This window comes from Panulirus ornatus, chromosome 32 (assembly GCF_036320965.1).
Source record: "Panulirus ornatus isolate Po-2019 chromosome 32, ASM3632096v1, whole genome shotgun sequence".
NCBI classification, from domain to species: Eukaryota; Metazoa; Arthropoda; class Malacostraca; order Decapoda; family Palinuridae; genus Panulirus; species Panulirus ornatus.
In genome coordinates this window covers 23,767,189-23,792,156 of record NC_092255.1, presented here as the reverse complement: position 1 = coordinate 23,792,156, position 24,968 = coordinate 23,767,189, and the positions used below count along the sequence as shown (strand labels likewise).

Genomic DNA, 24,968 nt, shown 5'->3' with positions numbered 1-24,968 from the left:
CTACCTATCGTCTCCTACTCTTTATCACGCAACCAATGCACTTTGTCTCCAAATCACGCATTCTGAAGTTACAGAGGATACAAATTATGGTTCTGCGATTCGCCAAAAATGATAAACCTAAACTTTGAAAACACAGAAGAGCAGCAGGAACACATAAAGATTAAACAAATTAGTTCATATTTAAGAGAAGCACAAAAACTATGGGAGAAACTTGAAAATACCAATGATGTAGACGATGTATCCGAGATCACTAGAATAACAAACGTGAAACACAGACTATGTATCCATCAATGCATATCACATATATATTCCAAAGGGATATTTTACACTTCCAGAAAAACCTAAATACATCAGAAAACCTACAACATCAATCTCATCCATTTCAAACTTCCTATTCCGCTTCTTCCTCATCTCAAACTATCCTATTTAATAAGAAATGAATTTAAGAAAAGAAGAAAATTATTAGAAATCATTACATAGCAAATAGCAACGCACTTATAAAAGCAATAATGCCGGAAATTGGCTTTTACTTTTTCTGTAGTTTGCCATTTAAACTACTCGTTTTCTTTGGAAGTGTTTGTTTACATGGTTTAGAAGCAAAAATTCAAAGTAAAGTCATTAGTAGATGGAATGAAGTATTGAAATCATAATTACTTTAGCCTCCTATAATCTTATTCAAAGTATTAATAGTATTTTTAATATCTTATCCAATATAGAATCATATCTTTTGGGTATCTAAAATAAGTAAATTTGAGCCACACTCGAGGGTTTTATTTGACTGCTCGCGCAACTTTTGACAGGCGACTGAAGCGAGAGTAGGTGAGCAATTGATTAGGTTGTTGCACACATCTCTGGCCTTAAAGGAAAGTAAGTGATAAAGCCCCTATTATATTGTAATTCAGATATTTTTATAGAATGCTCTGAATTCAGCATTAGTGCTTGTGTTACTTTCAAGATTATATTTCTTGTCCTGTATAATGAAATGGCACAGTTTAGTACAACGAATTCCGTTCTGAAACTTCCAGAGATGATAGTTCATACCATTTATAATGAAAGTGACAAAGCAGAGACCATAAAGGCCTAATCTGACGTACTGTAGCTTAACACAAGTCAGGTAGACCAGTCTTTGGATTATCATGGGGTTAGATTGTTAAGTAATTTAAGGGTATGAAGGAAAGTTTTGTCTCAAAATCCCCATTATTGAGCTTAGGGTAATTATTGAGTTTGGGGTGTGGTGATTGATTTTAGAATGTAAGCTAGAAGTGGTTGTTTTGCCAGCCATTAGGCACAGTTGGGTCTGACAGTATATTGGTGACTAGTTTATTTGGAAAATTACTTGTTTAATTAGGCACGAAAACTTCCTTCGGTTTGCTCTTGAAGAGTTGTGTTCAGGAATGAGATAAAAGCTCTGTGGGTTTGCATCTTCTATATTAGTAACATGATGATAATGAAGTTTAAGAGAATCAAAGAAAGTATAAGAATAATGTTAAAGTAGGTCGAAAACTTGGGAAAAAAATCAGAATGAATCAGATTTATGATAGAGATGTATAAATATTGCTATTTTGCTGTTGGGAACGACACAGATTGCTTACTAGGGAGGTTAGATAGTGTTATGAATGACTACTTGATCTGTCTTTTGTGTATTGAAATTTGTTTGAAATTGGTTTAATGAGTATTCATGGATATTTCTGATGAATTTTTGATTAATTTGTTGAAAATTAAGATAAGAATTGGCTGTTAAGGAGGTTATTTAAGGTTCCCATGGATTCTGTTGATTTTGTGCATCTTGCCTCCCCTGCTATTGTCAATTCACTTTCTTTAGAAGAGAAGAATGAAATGTGATGCTTCAAATCATGATCTGCTGTTTTTATTCAATTCTTTCAACACCATGCTACCCTTGCATGATAGAACTGCTTGATACTGTACTCAAAGCTAATTTTTGTGCATTGCTTGATAGGTAAATTCAGTACTATTCATTTTCCTGTATTTTTACATTATTATTTGTTTTTTTATTAATTCCTGTAGATTTTTTTTAGGAGAGTTCATATCCATTACTGTTTTGAAGTTGAGGCAGTTTTGGATCAAAAAGGCATACTAATATATTTTCCTTAACCCCGAGCCAGTAATAGTGTCACCAAAGACACATTTTCATTATAGATAGGGTAAAACAAAGAAAAGAAAGTTTTACATAAAATTCCCCAGTATTAAGCCTTAATCAAATTTAACTTTATTATCTGCTGTTTCTTGAGAGACAGCAAATTTGAACAAAGGAGGGCAGCACAAGGACATGAGGGCAAAATATGGTTGCACAGTGTAAAGTGGAAGTGTGAGGAAGGGTTATTCAGTTTGATACTGTACATTTTGATATGAAACTTTTTTAGATGATCATCTCTCCCTTTAGATATGAAACAGTATTTCACATCTTTGTTTAGAGTCTTATGTTGACAAAAATCTGATAAGTTGATTTATCTAATTTATATGAGAATGATATCAGATATGGTGGGCACTTTATGATTTGGAGTACAAACAAAACCAACACTAAAAAAAAAGAAAAAGCTTACCTAACCTGATCTAATATATAATATATCCTATCAAGATCTAATTTACTGGAGCTAATGTAAGTACTCCATGTGTAAATTTGTCTGTCCAAAGTTATTTTACTGAGGTAAAAATTTTTATATGGTTTTTGTCAGTAGAAGATAAATTCATGCCCCAAAAGACAGTTTCATCCCATTTTTTGGCACAGGCTGAGGAAGACCCTCATAGGTGAAAAGGACAAATATATACAAATCAACTAGGTGTTTGTGGTCCTGACTCATAAAGATAGGAAGGCTATGGTGGAAAGGGAAAGAATTCCACAGTCTCACTGTTCAAAGAAAGGGGGAGGTATCATTACAGTTACCCCTTTGTGGTTGATCATAACGCATAGACAGTAAAAATATAACCAAGTGGACAGTTTTAGAAATGTAACCTAGTAAAGTTCTTGTCTTATTGTTGATTATAGAAAGTTACTCTGAAAAAAGGAAATGGTGAAATGTATCTGGGAAGTATGGATATCCATTCTGGCACAAGTGTTCAGTTAGGTATCTAGTGAAATGTGCTTTCATCCTCCCTTATTTACACTCTTTGTTTATTTTGGCCATGTGTGCCCTTCTACTTCAAGTTCCCATAAACAAATTTTGATATCAATATGAAATTTGAAATGTATAGGTATGTATATGTGCGTGTGTGGGCGTTTATGTATATACATGTGTATGTGGGGGGGTTGGGTCATTCTTCGTCTGTTTCCTTGTGCTATCTCACTAACGCGTGAGACAGCAATTAAGTATAATAAAAGAAATATGTGAAAGTTTCTCAGAAAAGTAAGAGAAATAATATAAAGATCGATACCTATTATTTGAATCTGACCGAAATAAAAAGAAGACATCAAGCAAGGTTCTGGTGTTTCAGGTTAAATAAGGTAGAGTGTGCAACATCCAAACCTAGCCAGTGTGAAACTTAGGAAATTATTGGTATCCATACTAACCAAAATGTTGGCTAGATCTTTTAAAGATGCAAAATATTAGGGAGAGTTGTAAGTTAATTACTTACTTGTACTGTACTAGGAGGGAATTTTATATTCATGGAGCACCATCTCTTGAACATTCTCAACTGTCATACAGCTTCTTAAATTTATGTATGCTCTCTGCATTAATCATGTTCTCATTCATTATGTTCCATTCATCTGCCACTCTCTCGTCACTGTCCACAAATAGTGTTTTACAAAGAAAAATTCAAATTTAAAGCCATCAATATAGGTGAATTCAGTGAAAAATGAGTTTAGACTTTACATTTAGAGATGTAGTATGGAGCTAATAATGTATCTATCTGTCTATGTTTTTGTTATCAGCTTGGGATCCAGAGATTGTCAGCATATTTTCTGAACATTTCATGAAGTTTAGGTTTCACATGGAAAATTGGAAGAGACAAGAAAAAGTTTGAGGAAATATAAGTTGTGTATGAACTGAAAAGGGACTGAGGACCCCCATCTGTTGTACAGTGTATGTGGCATAGATAAAGATTAGGAAAATGTTTGCTTGTATATTTACAGTCATAGCAAAAAACAGTGTACAACAAGGCTGTGGCTAGAGTTTTACACTTGTACTGTAATGTTTTCATAGTATTACTTTAGTGGCGGCCAGATTACCAACCAAATCTGCTGCTATTATTGGAACATTTATTCATGTCTTTATGCTCTCTTAACAGAGGATTATAATGAAAATCTTTTTAACAGCAACGTAATGAGTGACAGCATATGTCATCTGTGATTTTGGATATCAAGAACTTTTTAAAATCACCATTCATCATGCAAAATTGACATCGCCCATGATGATAATTTCATCATTTTACTCAAGCTGTTTCTGTACTTGTTTGAATAAGGTAAGAAACAGATTTTTTAAAGTTTTGTATGAAATTTGGGCTAGGTACCACCTGAAAAGTTTTTGAGCCAAATCTGATATTTGGAAATGTATGTCAGAGTAGATATGGCATAAATCAACCATCCTGTACTCAACCAAACCAAACATATTACCAGATTCTTTATATTCTTGATAACTACTCGTATATCTTCTTGTCTAGAGTTCTGCCCACTTATGATCATTCATTTACCATCATATTATATAAACTATTCATCAGAGATGTTCTCCTTTTACAATAATCTAGTATAGAGCATGGAAATTTTGATAGAATAAAAGGTAGGTTGATAGAAAAGATAGATGAAATATATGGATTCTGGGAAAAGCTGCACTTTTGTATAACTAGTTCTTTGGGAAATAATCATAGATAGCCTTTTGAAAAGGTAACAATATTAAATCAACTGTGCATAAGAATTCTGATTCCAAGGTAAAACCAGGCATATATATTGCCATACTAGTTTGGGCTGGCTTTTTGCTAAGTTTCTTGTAGAAAAGGAGCAGTGCAAGATTGATATATGAATTCGTAGTTCTCTTAATGAAAACATATTAGATAGGATATTTGTATTTAGGACATATTTGAAAGAACTATTTTATGTTTGAAGCTGAAACATCATCTGTGAATTGATGGACAAATTTAAACATGTTTGATGTGGAAATGAGACCAGAAGTAGGATGGGGAAAGTACTGAAGGTTCCTGGGTTAGACTAAGTACATAGCTAGGAGGACAGTGAAGGAAGTTAGGTGGTTTTAAAGCACTTTCTTGATATATACTGGGAGGCCAAGATGATAATGCCTATGAATTTGACAGATGCAGTTATTAAACAGGGATGTGATAGTAATAGTAGAAAAGAGTATTAGCAAAAATAGGGTGATTATATCATTGAAAGTTGCATATTACCTGCAATGTGAGTAATGGAGTGAGAGATGAGCAGTAAGGATTTATGGAAATAAGTGATTAAATGAATCAGCTGTCTCTCATAGAGGTGTTAGCATAGAAAGCATTAGAATGGCAACAAGAATGAAGATGCATAAAATCAAAGGTCTCAGACAACAATATGATACAGGGTTTAAGGAGTGTCTTTAGAATGTGTTGAGTGTATGCAGTGTCAGGAGTCTCATTAAGAAGAAATTAAACAGAAAAAGACCACTGGGTCCTTGAAGGACTCTTTATGATAATAGGAGAGATCAGAAACATAGGGACAGTACAGTAGAGTACATAAGCAAATGTGACTTAAGAAGAAATACCTGTAATCTTTATATACAACTAAGGAAGTGCAAATAATGTTAGTCATGGACTTAGAATGAAGTGTTTGTCAGATCTGTTCTTATCCATGCCTATGGTGTTGCTTTCAACTGCTCTTCCCAGGCTGGTAAATCATTCCATATGTTAAGAATCCTGTTGAAGAGAAAAAATTTGCCTCATTCAAAGTAAAGTGTTTGTCCATGAGTTTGTACCTTTGACTACCAGTAAAATCAGACAATCTAATTGTGAATAGCTGTTTAGGTTAAGATTACCGATGCCTTTGATGATTTTGATACATTTATCAAATCACCCCTTGACCTCTTTCCAAACTATATAATTTTAGGTCCTCAGGAACTTTCCCTGAAGCAGGTGACTTACTAAAATGTTCAGTCAAGGGCTTGACTATCATGATTAACTTCTATCAGTGTTCTTGATAACTTATGAGGATCTGCTGTTTCATTTACTTTTTCCCATGTAATGCTTATAATACATCTTGAATGTATGTATCAGTCTGTTGTCATATTTTTTTCTGACAGTGGAAATGGATCTGGAACATGAATCTGTGTTTTCATTTGTAAATATGAATAAAAAAGTAAAAATGTTTGCAGAAAAGAATGATAATGAAATGAAGGAAACTATCTAAGAGCACAGTTATTTTAAGTATTGTAGGTAATTAGATAGGAAAGGATGGGGATTAGAAATGAGCATATGAAGGGTGATGGGAAGAATTGAAAATCTGAAGGGGAAATTTTGTGTGAAGTTAGGAAAGATATTGTTATCTAAGAGTTCAATTTCAACAAAATGCTAGTGCTGAGAAAATTATGTAATAAAATCATGTATATGAGTCTACAATGTGAAGAGGGTTTGGAAAGTTAGGTATATGTTCTCTTACTTATGGAGATGGAATGTTCACCCAGAACAAAAATATGGGTTATAAAGTGCAAGTAGTTGAGCCAGAAGTCATGATATCTAGAGATGCCAGGAAAGTAATTTGTAGAGAATGTGGATAGTATATATTATGGTATGAAGGGAAGAATAGTTGACAGAGAGAAAAGTGTAATTATGAAGTAGTATAAGTTTGTAGAAAGAATTTCTGTAGCAAGAATGACAGAAAAAACTTATGTGAACAAGATGATGGTGAAAGGCAGGGAGCACTGAGTGAGAGGTGGAAAACTAGATTGGAGCTTTGTGAGTGTAAAAGCATTATTTATGTGTACTGAACATCAAATTGGAGACAGATTTGCTTGGATCACACTAGATCATCCAGCTTTATATTTGAAGGCAAATTATTAGACAGGTGAAAATCTCAGTTATATTTAAAGCCTGTACTCATACACCTCTAGTTAAAGTTGATAATGACTTTTACATGAAAAATTTTAAGTTTTTATTGTACTGCATTCCTAATGTATAGACTTAACGTATTGCAGATTTTGTAGATTTGCAATGGAACCAGAACATTCATGGCCACGAGGCCGGCATGGATGGAACAATGATGGTCTCAGGTCAGGTCTGAGGGAAGGTGATATTCAGTCTGCCAGAAGGATGCACCACTCAGGATCACCCTCTCACAAGTTCAGGCCTAACAGACCAATATGGGATGTAAGTTATGTGTTGTCTATTTAATGTCTCCAATTCCATTGATCTTTTAGGCAGCTAGGTTGAACTAATTGGCCGCTATAAACGAGTTTGTTTGTATTTTGTTGGTAATAGCAGCCTCTAGGGAGGTGAAGAAAGAACTGATTTCTAGACATTGGATTTCATTGATGTGTAAAAGAAGAAAGTTAATGCCTCTGTTGAAATTATTTTTACATGTGCCTTTCATTTGTCTTTACTCATCTATATTAGCTTCTTGTTTCTTGATGCACTGCTGATAATGATTGTGAAAAAGTAGAATTTCAGAAAATTTAGAGATATTTGCCAGAAATACCCATAGTGGGATGGAGTATGGATTGTAATAGGCCTATGCCAAAGGTTAAAAGGCAAGTGAACTGATAGTAAATTCTGACGTATGAAAGTGGAGGTAACAGCAAGAGTCCTGGAGGGTGGGTCAAGAAAGCATTTGTGTGGGATGAGAGGCCATGAGAAGCGAGTTATTTGCTGTTTGCTGATGATACAGCACTAGTGGCAGATTTGAGTGAGAAACTGTAGAAATTGGTGACTAATTTTGGAAGTGTGTGAAAGGAGGAAATTGAAGGTTAATGTGGATAAAAGCAAGGTTATTAGGTTTAGTAGGGTTGAAGGACAGGTTGGTTTGAACCGAGAAAAATCAGAGGATGTGAAGCATTTTAGAGTGGACTTGACAGCAAATGGAAACATGGGAGCAGAAATGAGTTGTTGGTTGGGTGAGGGGGATGGGGGGAGTGAAGGTTCTGGGTGTGCCAAGGAATATGTGGAAAGAGAGAACATTTTCTGGGAGGGCAAAAATGGGTATGTTTGAAGGAATTGTAGTCCCACCAGTATTATATGGATACACAGCATGGGCTGTAGATAAGGCTGTGTGGAGGATGGTGGATGTGTTCAAAATCAAATGTTTGAGGACAGTATGTGGTGTAAGGTAGTTTGATCGAGTAAGTAATAAAAGGGTAAGAGAGAGGCACAGTAATAAAAAGAATGGGGTTGAGAGAGCTGAGGAGGGGATAAATTCTCTTTGAGCCTATACAGTACAGAAAGATATGATTGACATTTTTCATGGCTGAATCAGCCACATAAACATGAAAAGATGAAATGTTAGACAAAAAAACATGCAGAATTTATTACAATTATTTTTCTTTCATACTTGATTGCCATTTTCTACATCAGTAGGGTAACACCAGGAACAGATATGAAAAGATATCTTGTAAAATAGTGTATCTGCTTCCCAGAATTAATGAATTCAAACGAGTTTCAACCAGGAATAGAAGGGTAAATGCATAAAATGCATAAATTGCATAGCAGCTTCATTCCAGCAGTATTATAGAATTGTTTATGATCATAAATGCTTATTAACTTCAAAAAAGCAAAGAAAATATCTTAGACCCCACATCATGATCAAAACACGGAATATTGCCTTTCTGTTACTGCTGTATATCTTATTGATACATCTCCAGTTATTCATTAAAGATAAAAGAAGCAAAGAAAGTATCTCCCACCACAGTGACTAGTTGTGTCTCAGTAGTGACCATAGTGACACCAAGTCTGTACTCAATCAAGATTTTTTTTTTTTTTTTTTTTTTTCATACTATTCGCCATTTCCCGCGATAGCGAGGTAGCGTTAAGAGCAGACGACTGGGCCTTTGAGGGAATATCCTCACCTGACCCCCTTCTCTGTTCCTTCTTTTGGAAAAAAAAAAAAAAAGAAAAACGAGAGGGGAGGATTTCCAGCCCCCCGCTCCCTTCCCTTTTAGTCGCCTTCTACGACACGCAGGGAATACGTGGGAAGTATTCTTTCTCCCCTATCCCCAGGGGATATACAATGTTGTAAGCTTAACTAGACAACCTTCTTCATCAAAAAGTAAGTAAAATTCTGCCAACATGGCCAGCATCATTAGTTAGCGAATGGGTGAGATTTGTACAGTTTGTCATAATACAAATAGGTTAACCTTATCATAAAAAACTCTTGTGTATTGCCTCTCTTGTGTATTAGAAAATGGATGTTAATCACTCTCATTTTTAAACTGAGACAGGATGAGTTAAGGACAAGTTTACCATCCCACCCTCCTCTCTGTTTTCTATGCAGGACAAAGGCTTTCAGGGAAATGAAGGTGGGAGAGGTTCTGATGCCATCAGTTTATGTACTTTAGTACTTTGGTATGTATGGATTTCTTAGTGTCTACCATACCATATCATGTGTCCATAGTGTGATTATTATGTGTTGGTAGAACAACTGTACTTGATTTAATGGAAGATATTTGTGGAATGACTCATTTGGCTGAGTTTTGGATTGGAATTTGAGTGCTGTGGTCCTTGGCCTGCCCACTGCAGAAACTTAAAATTAGTGTTTCAGAGATCAGATTCCCTCCTCAGAGATGGGCTCTTACATGCTCTTGCCATGGTGCTCAGATTTGTACTTATCATCCCTGATATTCAGTTTGTGATAGACTGGATATACCTTAGACTGTATCAGTAGAGTCATGGGAAAGAAAATGCTCATTTGAAAAATTGAAATTTCAGGATACCATACATGATTTAGCATCCATGAGACTGAATCAGGCTGAATTAGCACGGAAACTTGCATCTCGCCAGTCATCAAATAAACTTCTAGCACGGGCACAATTGCTGGAACAGAGTCGATGGTCAGGATCTTATAGTCCAAATCTGCCACCTGCCCTAGCTGCTAGACTCCAGGCTGCCAGACAGCAGGTAAGATCCTATATAACTGAATATAGAAAGAATTATTGTTACTTTTTTTTATGGCAAAACTCTTAGATTCGGTATTCTTTGTTTCAAATGTCTCCTTAGTTGAAGATTTTTAATTCAATCACATAGATTGTAGATAAAAGAAAAAGTTGAATGCATAGCCATTTAACTTAAGCAAGTGGCCACTTACATTTCCCCAATGGAAAAATATAGATTCTATGTAGTAGGTGAGTGTGTGGAGAAGGTGCAGAGGGGTGGAAATCTTGCTTTCCTGTTTCATTGTTTTCCAAAAGAAGGAACAGAGGAAGGGGTAAGGATTTTTCCTTAAATGCTTGGTTGTTTGTTCGTGTCGTTTCCTCATTGAAGCAGGAAATGTCGAATAATTATTGAGAAAAATAATTACTTAGCAAACTTTTGCACAAACTGTGCAGTAGATGAAACTTGAATATTAGGTTTTTATTAAAAGATGAATTGGATAATTTGATGATTTAGTTACCCAAGGCCTCAATAATATATTGATATAAAGGATTGTTATTAGAATTTCATATTAGATATTGAAAAGCAATTACAGCAGTATTTAGACTTATATAGACTTTTCAGTTTTATGTCGCAAAGCCTTAATGATATGTTTGTATAAAGGATTGTTATTAGAATTTCATATCTAGATGTTGAAAAACAATTACAGCAGTATATAAACTTAGTTGTTGTTTGCTGATGATACAACACTGGTGGCTGATTCGGGTAAGAAACTGCAGAAGCTGGTGACTGAGTTTGGTAAAATGTGTGAAAGAGGAGGGCTGAGAGTAAATGTGAATAAGAGCAAGTTTATTAGGTTCAGTAGGGTTGAGGGACTTGTTAATTGGGAGGTAAGTTTGAATGGAGAAAAACTGGAGGAGGTGAAGTGTTTTAGATATCTGGGAGTGGATTTAGCAGCAGATGGAACCATGGAAGCGGAAGTGAGTCACAGGGTGGGGGAGGGGGTGAAGATACTGGGAGCATTGAAGAATGTGTGGAAGGCGAGAACGTTATCTCAGAGAGCAAAAATGGGTATGTTTGAAGGAATAGTGGTTCCAACAATATTTTATGGTTGCGAGGCATGGACTATAGATAGGGTTGTGCGGAGGAGGGTGGATGTGTTGGAAATAAAATGTTTGAGAACAGTATGTGGTGTGAGATGGTTTGATCGAGTAAGTGATGAAAGGATAAGAGAGATGTGTGGTAATATAAAGAATGTGGTTGAGATAGCAGAAGAGGGTGTATTGATATGGTTTGGCCACATGGAGAGAATGAGTGAGGAAAGATTGACAAAGAGGATATATGTGTCAGAGGTAGAGGGAACAAGGAGAAGTGGGAGACCAAATTGGAGGTGGAAGGATGGAGTGAAACAGATTTTGAGCGATCGGGGCCTGAACATACAGGAGGGTGAAAGGCTTGCAAGGAATAGAGTGATTTGGAACGATGTGGTATACCGGGGTCAATGTGCTGTCACTGGATTGAACCAGGGCATGTGAAGCATCTGGGGTAAACCATGGAAAGTTTTGTGGGGCCTGGATGTGGAAAGGGAGCTATGGTTTCAGTGCATTATACATGACAGCTAGAGACTGAGTGTGAATGAATGGGGCCTTTGTTGTCTTTTCCTAGCACTACCTCGCACACACACGGGGGGGGGGGGGGGGGGGGGGTGCTGTTTCATGTGTGGCGGGGTGGCAACAGGAAGGGATGGGGGCAGCAAGTATGAGTGTGTACATGTATATATATTTATATGTCTGTGTATATGTATGTATACGTTGAAATGTATAGGTATGTATATGTGCATGAGTGGGCATTTATGTCTATACATGTGTATGTGGGTGGGTTGGACCAGTCTTTTCATCTGTTTCCTTGTGCTACCTTGCAAACGCGGCAGACAGCGAATAGGTATAACAGATGAAATAAGAAAATTATGAATTTATACAGACATGTCAGTTTTATGTCACCAGTTTCTGTTTCAGAGTGTGGATTTCATCCTGGCTCAGTCAAACTCAGCCTTAATGGCTTCTCAGAAAATGCGACAGTCTGATACTAGCTCTCCTCTAGATTTAAAAGCCATGCAGCGGCACCAGGAACCAGGTCAGTTTAATGATCTTGCTATTGAGTGAGGGAGCTTATGAGAGAGAGTTGTCTTTTTGGAGTATTTAGCAGAAATGTGCTGAGAAAATATTATTAGAATATAGCAAGAAACAACGATAACATAAATAGAAATGTGATAGTAATGAAATTTTGAGTCTGTAGTTAGTGCCCTTGTTAATGTAACTCAACAGTTGTCATATTTTTCATATATGGGTCCACTTTCAGATGGAGCTGAGGAAGTAAGTTTGTATGAATATGATGTGAAACAAGAAGGGCCAAGGAAAACAAATCTGCAAAATGATGGTTTTGACAGTTCTACAAATGATCATGATGAAATAAGACCTGTAAGAGTTGATATGAAAAATGAAACGGTTAAGTCACATGATATAAAAAACAAAACAGAAACTTCAACTGGTACTTCAAAGGAAACAGGACAGAAAGATTTACCAGAAGGTGCACCAAAGCAAAAGGCATCATCATCAAAATCAACCAAGGAAACACGCAAGCCATTCGATATCAGCCAGTGTGCAGCAACAAGGGCCAGCTTAGACCATACAATAACAGTAAGTATGACTCAAAGTGATTTTTTCTTCTAATTCATGAGTCATAAATGAAAGACTGCATCATGGTGTGGTATAGTTTATCTCCCTGTCAGCATCTTTACTGAACTCTGTTTGTATAGTGTATTTCTTTTTCCTCTCTCTCTCCATTTTACTACATTATGCATCATTAATTGTAACCACAACACTTTCTAGGATTCTTTATTTCATACAAATTTTGTATACTCTTCGTAAGTCTGTTTAGCAGAGTTGCCATTCTTAGATTTTATCATTGAATTTTAATAATGTTTCTTTAAGTCAGCTTTTCTACATGAGTCAACAAATTTCTCAAACGTATGTGGATACTCTTTATCATGCATAGAAGGTGTATACTTTTTGACCTATGTATAGAGCTTTAAGTTTTTGGTATAATCTGGGACTTGTGCCATGCAGTGTTCCTCCCCTTGCTGCATGTCATTACCTTACCTTTGGTAATTTTTTCATAACTTTTCTATGGATGTGAGTCTTGTGCCGTGAATGCAAAAGAAAGGAAGAGGGTAGATTTGTCAGAAATTGAATGCCTAAGGACAGTATGTGGTATGAGGTAGATTAATTGTGTGAGAAAAAGCAGTTTGAAAGAGTTGTGGTAATAAACACAGTCTAGAGAGAGCTTTGTTGATATGGAGAGAATGAGTGAAGAAAGACTGCCTAATGGGATCTTATTGTTAGAAGTGAAGGTGGCAAGGGGTTGGAGGAAACAGATGTGATCAGAGAATGGTGTAGAGGAGGTTTTGTGGTATGGAAGTTTAAACATTTAGGAGTTCACTAATTATGAAGACTCTTGCCATGGCCACCCTCTTGAGGGAGTTCTGGATGGGAATAGGCATCAGAGATATAGTTAGATATATAGAACGTTCAAGAGGATGAGAGATATGTATTGAATATAATGAGTTGATGTAATATAGAGAGGGTGATATGTGTGAATGGGCTGAACCAGGGTATATGAAGTGTTGAAGGTAATCCATGGAGTATCCTGTGAGGCTTTGCTGTGGATGGTAAGTTCTGTTTCAGTACATTATACTTGTCAGCTAAGGACTGATGTATTTAAGTATGATCATTATTTGTTTGTTCTTGACACTACCTCTCAAAAGCAAGAATGACAGTTAGGGCTGAAGAAAGATTTGTGTGTGCATGTATTTTCCTGTTTGTACTGAATGGGGAGGGAGTTTAACAATAGTGGGGCTCATCTCCTCAGCATTATCTTCTGTCATACATCTTGAATTCATGTATGCTGTCTGCATTAACCATGCCCTCAGTCATTTTATTTCATTCATGCACCACTCTTTACACCATGAAAACACTTTTCTTACAAGATTATTGCATGATTTTATATGATATCCTCTGGTCACTCTATCTCAGCATCTCATGAAAAACTGTTCACTGTCCTTGTCACTGATCTGATTTAATAACTTAAAGGTAGTGATCAGGTTACCCCTCACTCTTCTGTCTCTCAAAGTGGACAAATTGCCTGTAGCCTATCCCTTTAATTCAGCTTTTGTAATTATGTCATCATATTTGTCTCTCCCCTTTATTAGCTCTTTGTACTTCTTTATGTATGATAAGCAGACTGAGGAAACATATTTTAATTTTGGCCTCAGTTATGATGTGAATAGCATGCTGGCTATTTCCTAATTGATGAACATGAATGCAGTTGTAATACTTGCTAGCAGACAGTTGGTCTCCTAAACTATTCTCCTGAAGTGAGATTCTGTGGTCTCCATCACTGAAGTGAAATGGTGATGCATACTTTTGTTTGAGGTAAGGGAACATTATTAGATTGTTTAATCATAGATTAATCATGAGACTAGAACTGGTAACAAAGTGGTGTTTCACAGAGGAGGGAGAGAAGTATGTAAAAAGCTTCCTTGTACCCTCTTGAATTTGTGGGCATTATGGCTCACTGTACAAGAGAGTAGGGGCTAGAATATAGCACTGGCTTTTACTTAGTGCTCCTTTGGTTGTAACTCAGTAGAAGAATGTACTGATGTATTACTTTTTCAGATGGTGGTTAACACATGTCGGGAGCTTTGGCTGCAACTAGAAGAAGAACGGTTCACTAGAGAACGACTTCAACAACAGCTTCAGCAGCAAGGAAATGTTATAACAACTTTGACTGCTGTAAGAAACATGTTTTTTTATTGTCTGATATTCATTAGTTCCCCAAATGAAAAACTTGTGGCACTGAGATATAAAGTTATGAATGGCATTAAGAATTTTAAGATTAGGAAATCTGAGGTGATAAGTGTGGGGATATGTAATGAATAGGGAAAAATAGACAAGAAATATTTTGGCAAGGAGATAACCATGCAAAGCGGAAAGTAACATGTTAAGAGAAATAGCAGATACACAGTGGGTAGAAGTTGTTAGTAGGAACATTCGGCAGAACCCTCTGGAAATACTGTGCAAGAGTTGTCCTCTGCTAGTGGCCTGTTAAGGGTTAGACAATAAAGGCAAATAAGAGGCACTTGAGTTCACCAGATATGGAGACTCTTTTGCTCTGGCCACCCCTTTGAGCGAGTTTCCAGAGAGAATGTGCATCAGAGATATAGATAGACAGACAGGCAGACAGACTTATTGTGAAGCAAGAAGAAATATAGAAGAGAGGAAATTAAAACTGTAATGAATAGCATTGAGTATTTGACATTGTTTAAGAATGTGCAGTAAGCAAAGTATTTGGAGAATTTTTTGTACCAAATATCCTTTATAGCATGAACCAGGGCATGTGAAGCATCTGGGGTAAACCATGGAAAGTTCTGTGGGGCCTGGATGTGGAAAGGGAGCTGTGGTTTCGGTGCATTATTACATGACAGCTAGAGACTGAGTGTGAACGAATGTGGCCTTTGTTCTCTTTTCCTAGCACTACCTCGCACACATGAGGGGGGAGGGGGTTGTTATTTCATTGTGGCGGGGTGGCGATGGGAATGAATAAAGGCAGACTATGAATTATGTACATGTGTATATATGTATATGTCTGTGTGTGTGTATATATGTATGCGTTGAGATGTATAGGTACGTATATTTGCGTGTGTGGACGTGTATGTATATACATGTGTGTGTGGGTGGGTTGGGTCATTCTTTCGTGTTTCCTTGCGCTACCTCGCTAACGCGGGAGACAGCGACAAAGCAAAATAAATAAATAAAAACTTCAATAAATGTTGGTAGTTGAGGATGGGAAAATTTTGGGTGAATCGTGTAAGTCTACAACTGTTGAAAGTATGGAGATCATGTGAAAGATATAAGGAAGTTGTATGCAACTTTTATGGATCAGGAGAAAACATATGACAGAGTCAAGTGGAATGCTTTATGGGATGTGTTAAGGATGTATGGGATGGGGGGGGGACAGCTGGTAGATGGTGTGAAAGCCTTCTATAGAGTGGCAAATGCATGTGTAAGAGTGGTTGGAGAGTTGAGCAAAAGTTTTTGGTGTACATGAGGGTACGAGGCAGGGCTTTTCAATATACGTGTGGATGGAATGATAAGAATGGTGAAAGGAAAAATAAGGAAAAGGGGTGAAGAGATGGAGTGTGGCATTAAGTTATGGTGGCTGGTGACAATCCTGTTTGTGGATAAAACTGTGTTATTTGCTGAAAGTGAAGAGGAGTTGCAAAAGGTTGTAAGTGTGTTGTATGATGTGTGTAAGCACAGGTGATAGAAGATAAATGCAGGTAAAAGTAAAATAATAGTGTTTCAAAGGGAACAGAGTGAAAGCATAGATTTTCCAAACTGTTTAGAATGAAAGAAGAAATTGTACTAAATTGTGTTACAGATATGCAGGGAGAAAGACTGGAAGAGGTGAGAGAATTTAAGCATTTAAGAGCTGTCTTGTTAAGTTTGGTGTTATGGAAGGAGAGGCAAGGGAGAGAGCAGTACATAGTAGAAGAGTCATTGGGTTCCTTAGTGCAAGAATGGAGTATAGAGGTGTAATCATAGAAATGAAGAGAAGATTAAGGGACAGCATAGTCCTCTCAACCCTGATCTTTGCAGCTAAGACTTAGAGATGGAATGAGTTATGGAGATGAAGAATCCAGGCTGTGGAAATGAGCTCTTTGAGATGAGCAAGTAGTATAACTAGACTGAATAAAGAAAGAATTGAGGGGGTGTATGAAGGATGTGGTATGGCAGGGAATGCAAAGTGAGTGAAATGTGGAGTTGTGTAATGCCTTTTGTAAACAGCCTTTTATTGTGGGACTGAAGTTTTTGTTTTGTATATCCAAGAGTGCAATATAGTTTTGCATTTCAGAATGCTCTTTTCATGATTTTATCCATTGAAGTAGTTTTTGAGGTATATTGCATGATTACTGCTTGTGGCAGTTGCAATCACTCACTAATTACTTGCTTATAAAATGGCCAAGCAATTCTTAAAATTTGCAGACCCCTAATCAAAAGCTTAGGAGGATGCATTCCTTTTTATTAGTACTGGGAGCTTTGGAGGGTGTTGTACAGTGTGGATATGTGAACTCTATAAACTTCTGGATGGACTTATCAATAGGCATGACAAATAAGCAGAAAAACAAAAATATGAAAGGGAGAGAGCAGTAGATGGTAGAAGAGTCATTAGGTTTCTTGATGGGGTATAGGTATAAGTATGAAAATGAAGAATTGATTTAGGAACAGCATATCCAAAACATAGACATGTGATGAGCTATGTAGGTCAAGAATCCAGACTTTGGATATGAATTATTTGATAGGAGCTTGTGGTATGACTTGATGGAATGAAGAAAGTGATGAGGGGGCGTATGAAATTTGGTATGGCAGAGAAGGAATTGTTTGGTGATAGAGTAGGTGAAATGTAATACTTTGAGGTGGTTTGGGCTTGTGGAAAGAGTGCAAGATGGGGATTTTACAAGGAGAATGTATGATAGTACATTTAATGGGGTTGGTCTGAGAGGAAGACCACTTGTCAAATGGGCAAATAGAGTGGAAGAGTTCTGGAGGGAGAGGAATGGGAGAAGTTTGTGTGGAATGGTGTATGTGAGGGAGACTTGCAGGGATACAGAGATGTGGAGACTCTTTTCCATGCATGGTCACCTCCTTGATGGGAGTTCCCAAAAGGAATGGACATTAGAGATATAGATGGATAGAACAGAAATTGATAAGATTGTGATAAAAAAATTTCCAAGGACAATTAGATGGATGCATGATGAATTAGGGGCTGGCAGAAAAATAGCTCTGCTTGGGGACATTAGCAGAAGGTATTGTCAGAGGATGGGGAACACTAGCTGTTAATACAAATGGCAGTTAGATTTCTGTATTGAGCAAATCATGTTAGTGGCATATACTTTTTTTTTCTGGGGTGGGACAGCAGATATCCCAACAAAACATTTCTTATTCAAAGAAAGCATTAAAGGCTCACTTTAGTGGTTATAATTAATCAGACTTGTAGAGTTTTTAATCAGATGTGTTTGCTTTAATGCTTGATTTAAAACAATAAAAATATGGAGACATTTTTAGAAGATTATGTATTCCACTTTGCTTTCAATGCAGGAATGTCATGTACAGTTCAGATGATTGAAGGTGTGGAAAATGAATGTTTAATGTAGGCGTGTGAGGATTAATGAAAGTAGCACCTAGGAAGAGAAACATGACTGTGAAGTTGATGAATAATAGATGGTCTTTCTTGTTGTGCCAGTAATCTTTACACAGTAAACAAAAATCAAAACCATATTGTCTTATCCACCTTAATGTATTGCAGGAGTTGCTGCAGATACAAGACCAACAAGAGGCAATCCTGCAGGAGGTAAGCGATGCACGTGCATCTGGACTTTGGGGTTTTGAGAGTGACTTAAGGGGTGGCAGTAGTGGCAGTACTGATGGGGGGGATGATTTGATTAGTAGCCAAACAGTTAGTGATAGGAAAATTGGAGGCAGACCTAGCCCTCAGTCAGTGTCCAGCCGCCACCCTCAAAGATCCATCCTTAGAGCCACTCGCACTATCCACCTGCCACATTTGCGACAGCCATCACCATATCAGACGCTTCAACAAACAGCACGAACACATCAAGCAGACTCTCATTTGCCACTGTCTCATCAGCCCCCGCATTCACCACGCCCTCATCAACCTTCGCCGCGTCCACATCCACAGTCTCTTCAGTCACATCAACCATCTTCATATTTGTCCGAACCATCTTTGTCACTTACTAGCCTTGCAGCATTGAGGCCTGAGACACATACCCACAGCAGTTATAGAAGCTCTGTGTCTCGGCAGATCAGGGAAGCACTGGCAAGTGACCAGAGTGCATCCAGTGTACCTGACGGAAATTCTGCTTCCACTCAATTAAACTATGCCAACTTGCCACATGAGGGTTTACCAGACGTGAAATCTTCAGACAAGGACATGAGAGCCATAGGAGACAACCAAACTGTTGCATCTGATAACAAAGAAAACAATCTGATGTCAATGGGGGACGATAATGTTATGGACTCATCAATTACAGAGCTACTTGAGAGGAAGTAAGAAGACACCCTTTTGGTTTTGATATGAAAAGTGGATGTGTGTTGTCTGTATCAGTAGAGTAACGTATTGTGATTTATGGAGCAACTGTATGCTAAAGTATTGAAATCTCCAAATTTATGGAGTCTCATTAATCATATCACTCTCTACATATCGTGCTCTGACAATTATATGTAAGCATAGCTTGATAAGATATTTTGGGACCATAGTTTTGTGACCAGAATAAGACTTAGTTCTTTTAAAGTATTGAGTTCATACACTTCAATTTGTTTGTAAAGTGTACTCTTTGTTAAACAAATTCCTGAAAGGGACATCCTGATATGAATTTTTTCTGGCAAACAGATCACCTGAAGACTTCCAGAAATGCATCATTTACCAGTGTCAAGTGGTGTGATGTTCTGTTGGGATTGAAGGGATATGTTGGTTCTTGGTGGTGGCAGAGCAGCAAGGTCTGTACACATCAAACCAGGGAACAAGCAGCACAGTTATGCCTACCGAGAATCCAGGTATCAGGATTATGAATGTTGCAAAGCATGCTATCACTTTAGCTCTGACATTCTCTACCTGAAATTGTAAATTTCCAATAACATTCACAACAGATTAGTTTAACCAGAAAAAAATTTTATCGACCATTTGTGTACCTAAATCAAAGAAATCTGGTCCACAGTACAATTGGATTTTGTTCCCAGGTTATAATATGCCTTTCTAGCTGATACATAAATCCTAGTTTTATGCCCAGTTACTTTGATTGTAAAGTATATTTGACTGAGATGAGAGGTGTTTGCTGTATTGAGAGGTCAGAGACATAATTAAGCAAAAGTTCTCAAACTCTTCTGGGTATAGGTGGTGCAGTGGAAATGTGCACGGAAGATTTCACATTTTCTGGGCGGCTCCATTTAGGGTAGAGTATGGCTTGATTGACAATGATGCATTCAATTGAATTTCCGACAAGTGCAATTGATGCTGGACAAAAAAAGTGAAGAGGGATTTGAATGGATGTCTGTCTGTTCATCTTATAGCACATAGCAGAATGAGGTTACCTTTACATAGTGTGGGACAGAACCATTAAAGAGACTGTAAGAAATGAAGCTAAATGATGAATGGGGTAGGTATGAGAAATGAGGACATGGGAATTTTTACTGAGTGACTTTTTGGTAGATTATAATGAACTCCAAGAAAAATGGGAGAAACTCAAGGCTATCAATGTGAATGCCAAAGGTTAGATGTGTATTAAGAATCAAGTTAATGAGAAAGAAATGATCATCATGGGAGAAGTAGGAGATGTAAAGAACCATGAGGACATCAAATTCGATATGTTGAAGTATCATGTGTTGGTTATTTATGTGATGGGGAGAGAGCATAAGTAGTATAGGGATCCTGAGAAGGAATTCAGGATGATAAATTGAGGAAAATTTATTTGGAATGATTTGTATGTGAATAATGGAAATAGTAGGCTGTATCAGAATAGATGAATGAAGTAGGAAAGGAGATGAAGGTTTCTCGATCATGATAAAAGATATGAATGTTAGAATTATACAAACCTGTTGAAACAGTGAAGGGATGGAAGAAGTCACTGTATGCATTTGTGTCTTACATGAAGTGGAAATAGGGTGGGTATAGGTTAAAAAGGAGACTTGAAAATATTGAGAGACTTCTTAAGGATCTTAAGAAAGCATTCCAAAAACCAAATTATAGTCAATCTCATGAGGATCAAGCAAATAGGGAGATGAAGAAAGATGAGATGAGTACAGGTGCTCTCAAAGAAAATTTTGTAAGACTGTGGAGGGAAGTTGATGTGCTAAAGGACTAGATAGTCACAGTGATATTGCTATTGTATAGAAGGTAGGGTGTACTATTTTGGAATAATTAGGGTTCAAGTTTGCCCATGAGAAATGTACAGCAGGGCAGTGATAAGAAGGATATTGTAAATGTTGCATTTAGGTGAGCTAGAAGTGTTTCAAAAATGTTGAGAAAATGATTGAAAATAAAATAATGGATATGATGTATATAATGAACTAGATAAAGCTTATAGACAAAGAATTGATTAGTAAGAGTTGCAGAATCTGTTAAGAATGTATGGTTTTGTGGAACTGTATTAGAGTACGTGAAGACTTTCTAAACAGACTAGAAAGCCTGAAAGTTAATAGTGTATTGAGTGAGGGGTTTAAAGTTAAAGCAAGTGTAAGACAAAGTTTGTACGTTACCTTTGTTGTTTGTTGAGTTGATTGATAGAAGAGTAGGCTGGAGAGAAAATTTGGCCGATAATACAAAAAAAATTTATTTAGTTTAAGCATGCCTAGGGGAGTTGTATGTGTGGGATGCTACTGTATGAAGTTGATACAGTAGTCAATTATGACAGACTGTGGTGAAAAAGCTAAGGGACTATGTAATAAAGCCTGCTTTCATGCAAAAATTGTTGTCTGTGAGTGGATGGTCATTTCCAAGTAGGTTTTATGAAAGGTAAGAATTATTTTGATACTGTTTTGATTGTGTGGAGATGGATTAGAGAGAATCCAGTTGAAAAGATAGCCAACTTTATTGGCTGGCAGTCATATGTGTATTACCAGGAATCTGCCTGTTTTAAAGGTAAAGTTGATTCATCCACATACAGTGTAATGCTAGTTTCCAGGAAGTAGTCTCTGGGCAGCTGGGATACGCTTCTTTCTTATATAGTGCTTTTTTTTCCTGAAAACTTTGTTTTTTGTATGTTGGCACTGATACCTACTACCCCTCTCTTTTTTTGTTGCATTTTGTTATGCGAGGAAAATATCTTGCTTCTGATTAGTTCATACAAAGACAAACATACACATATTTTGAGGATAGGATTTTTATTAAATTTCGTTTTTTATTTGATTTAACATTGATTCTAATCTTATCACTGCTGTTTCTTTTCAAGAACTTTTTTAACCAGAAGTTCTTGTATCCACTTGATTCTCTGCTTACATAGTTTGTTCAAGACTTCATTGATTTGTACTTTCTTTCTATCCTGTATAGACCTAGATGAATAACCAGTACATGTTCTGGTTGTGGAATTTTTATTTAGTCATTTATGTGAGTAAAGGTTTGTCTCCTCATCATGCTAATTCATTCTGATGTCTTTGAAAACAGACACCATGCAGAGAAAACCTGCTTTGATACATAGTCTCATCTTTTTAATACATTGCATTTTGAATGGATTATGTTCCTCCCTTCCACCCCATAATGGGGTTTGATTGTTCTATTGTGACTGAGTAATGGATTATGTCAACCATTAGATTTATACAGTAGGTGTTTTAGCAAGGAAAAAGGGGACTGCCTTACATGATTCTGTATGTTTTCCAGCTTATCAAGGCATTTTTCCTGTGTTTTTAGTAAAGGTCAAGACAGGCAGTCTTGATATACTAATGACCACTTGTGGAAATGGCCAGACCTCATAGTTAGAAATGAAATTGGAATGGTTGTACTGATGGTGATGGTTGTACTGAGGATGGAGAGGTTTCAGGACTTCATTATATGGTTTGTGCTTTCAGTAGAAATGGAATTGAAGCAGAGATATCAGAATTAGTATGAAAAGCAAGACTAGTTGCTGATCCTTAAAACTTGAAAGAAGCACTAATAGTCAGGAATGATGAGCTTTTTTACTGTGTGATATAATTCACTGTTGTATAATGTCAGAATATGATTTATTAACTAGAATTGCTATTATAGTTTTAAGTGCTGAAATGGGTTTCTGAGAAGGGAATATGGAGTCTTAAGTGCAAAATATGGAAGTCAAAGGAGATATATATTTTGAAGAGAATATTTGATGAAGTAAAGATAGAACAGTGAGTTAATATGAACATGCACAAATAAGGGATATCAAGAATGTGACTAAAAGAGAACAAAATAAATAGTAATAAGGGTGGAGAAACCAAGGGTACAGTAGAAGTGTGGAGTGAGGGAGCACATGCATATGGGATGATTTCTTGGATGAATCTGCTACCGCATATAGTCACGCTTTGTTTTTTAAAGGATTTCATGCATAAACCTGGTGTATAGCTTGAGAAGGCATATAGGATATGAATTGATTGCAATTAGCAGTAGAGATGTAAGATGTTTACAGTTCATAATGTAAAGTTTCAATTTTAGCAGTTGGATTTATGTTTATTTTAATCCAAACTTGAATACATAGATTGTTGATTTTGTTAGTTTAGATACAATTTTTTTTGTTTACAAGAATTAGCATTTCTTTCTTGCATCACAAAATATGATGGTTAAGTTTTAATTAGGAGTGCATGCAGTTTAACTATGGAAGTAAGCTTTCTGTCTAGAGTTTTACAAAGTATAGTTTCTATTGTATATTCATCTCGGAAAGCTATAATGAAAATATATTTCAGCTTAGATGTAGTTTGAAGTGTGTACTCACCAAACACAGGTACTGTTAATAACTCAAAAACTGTCTACAAAGGCTACACCTAGGATTGACAGTTACACTGTATGGTCCTCAGTATCCATTAAGGTAAACCAGTGAGTAGCCAAGCCAAGTTTCTTCATGTTGATTGGCTAGGATGCCTGTTTGTATTTTAGCAACTGTGGCAAATTAAAGATGTACTGTATTGTAGCAATAATTATTTCTACTTATGTTGGAATAATTTTGTAAGTGTGATGTGTGCCTAAATGCCTTATCAAATAATAGAAAATCCTATCATCATCTTACTAGAAATGCAAGCTGTCTGTCTAGTAGCTAGTGTTGATTTTAGCTTTATTACAATTTGTGCAGGGTAGATCAAGTGCATACAGCCTTGCACCCTTTTCAAGTTTTAATTTTTCAGAACTTATGGCTGCATCCCTAACATATAGGCTGGTAAAGGATAAGGTAACAGTAAGAAAAAATCCAGGTCATCCTGCTTGCTCTCCATGCTCTTACATGATGATGCTGATGGATTTGTAGTTTAGTCCAAATCTTAAGGTAACAGATAAACGTTTGATGCTCATCAAGCTGCATATCATTGTACAGTGCTACTTGCCATCTGAACAGAAACTGTGTTTCTTACAGAACTGATTATCAGAGATTTTACAAGTAAATCACATTAACTTCATTATAACTATAATTTACTTGCATAGGCAATCTACATACTGAAACTGAAGAGAACACATGGCAGTTAGGGTTGAGTTATAGTGTTTGGAACCTATTTTAAGATTATTTTTTTAGACTAATGTTGCAGTCTGCAATATAAGAGTTATTCATCCCTTATTGTTTTACAGCTTAAAGCACTAAAGTTGATTTTGGTCATGAAACTGACTTTTCGGGTTATTTGTTTAAGGGGAAAAAATGATCAAATGGAGTTATTGTAAATGTAAGCATGAGATTTGGTCCAGAAATGAAAGTAGAACTGTTTGTTATGCCATAATCAAAATGGTCTCTAATCCTGTTGAGCTGTTAGGCATAAGCAAACCCATTTCATATGGGAGAACGCCATCCTGTGGCAGTAAGAGATAGCTTGAAGTGATTATGACACTTATGTTTTCCTGTACTACTTTCCAAAAGAAGGAACAGAGATGTGGGCCAAGTGAGAACTTTTCCCATTGAAACTCAGTCATCTGTTCTTAACACTACCTTGTTAATTCGGGAAATGGATAGGGAGCTGTGGTTTCATTGCATTACATATGACAGCTAGAGACTGAGTGTGAGCGAATGTGGCCTCTCTTGTCTTTTCTTGGTGCTACCTCGCTGGAATGGGGGGTAGCGGTGCTATTTCCTGTGCGGCGGGGTAGCATCAGGATGGATGAAGGCAAGCAAGTATGAATATGTATATGTT

General features: G+C 36.7%; 1 protein-coding gene across 2 annotated transcripts; it reads left to right on the top strand.

The window, feature by feature from the left end:
* Positions 1 to 799: 799 nt before the first annotated feature.
* On the top strand, positions 800 to 24,699 carry LOC139759186 (uncharacterized). Of its 2 annotated transcripts, XM_071681235.1 has the most exons (10): positions 800 to 867; positions 4,274 to 4,419; positions 7,125 to 7,296; positions 9,847 to 10,035; positions 12,024 to 12,141; positions 12,367 to 12,704; positions 14,742 to 14,858; positions 18,433 to 18,477; positions 18,946 to 19,190; positions 19,534 to 24,699. In XM_071681235.1, exons 3-10 carry the CDS (start codon positions 7,141 to 7,143, stop codon positions 19,583 to 19,585), a joined length of 1,260 nt encoding a protein of 419 aa, XP_071537336.1. In that variant the 5' UTR covers positions 800 to 867; positions 4,274 to 4,419; positions 7,125 to 7,140; the 3' UTR covers positions 19,586 to 24,699. The 2 variants fall into 2 exon arrangements, with proteins under 2 accessions (XP_071537336.1, XP_071537335.1); XM_071681234.1 differs by having other exon boundaries at positions 18,433 to 19,190.
* The last annotated feature ends 269 nt before the right edge of the window (positions 24,700 to 24,968 follow it).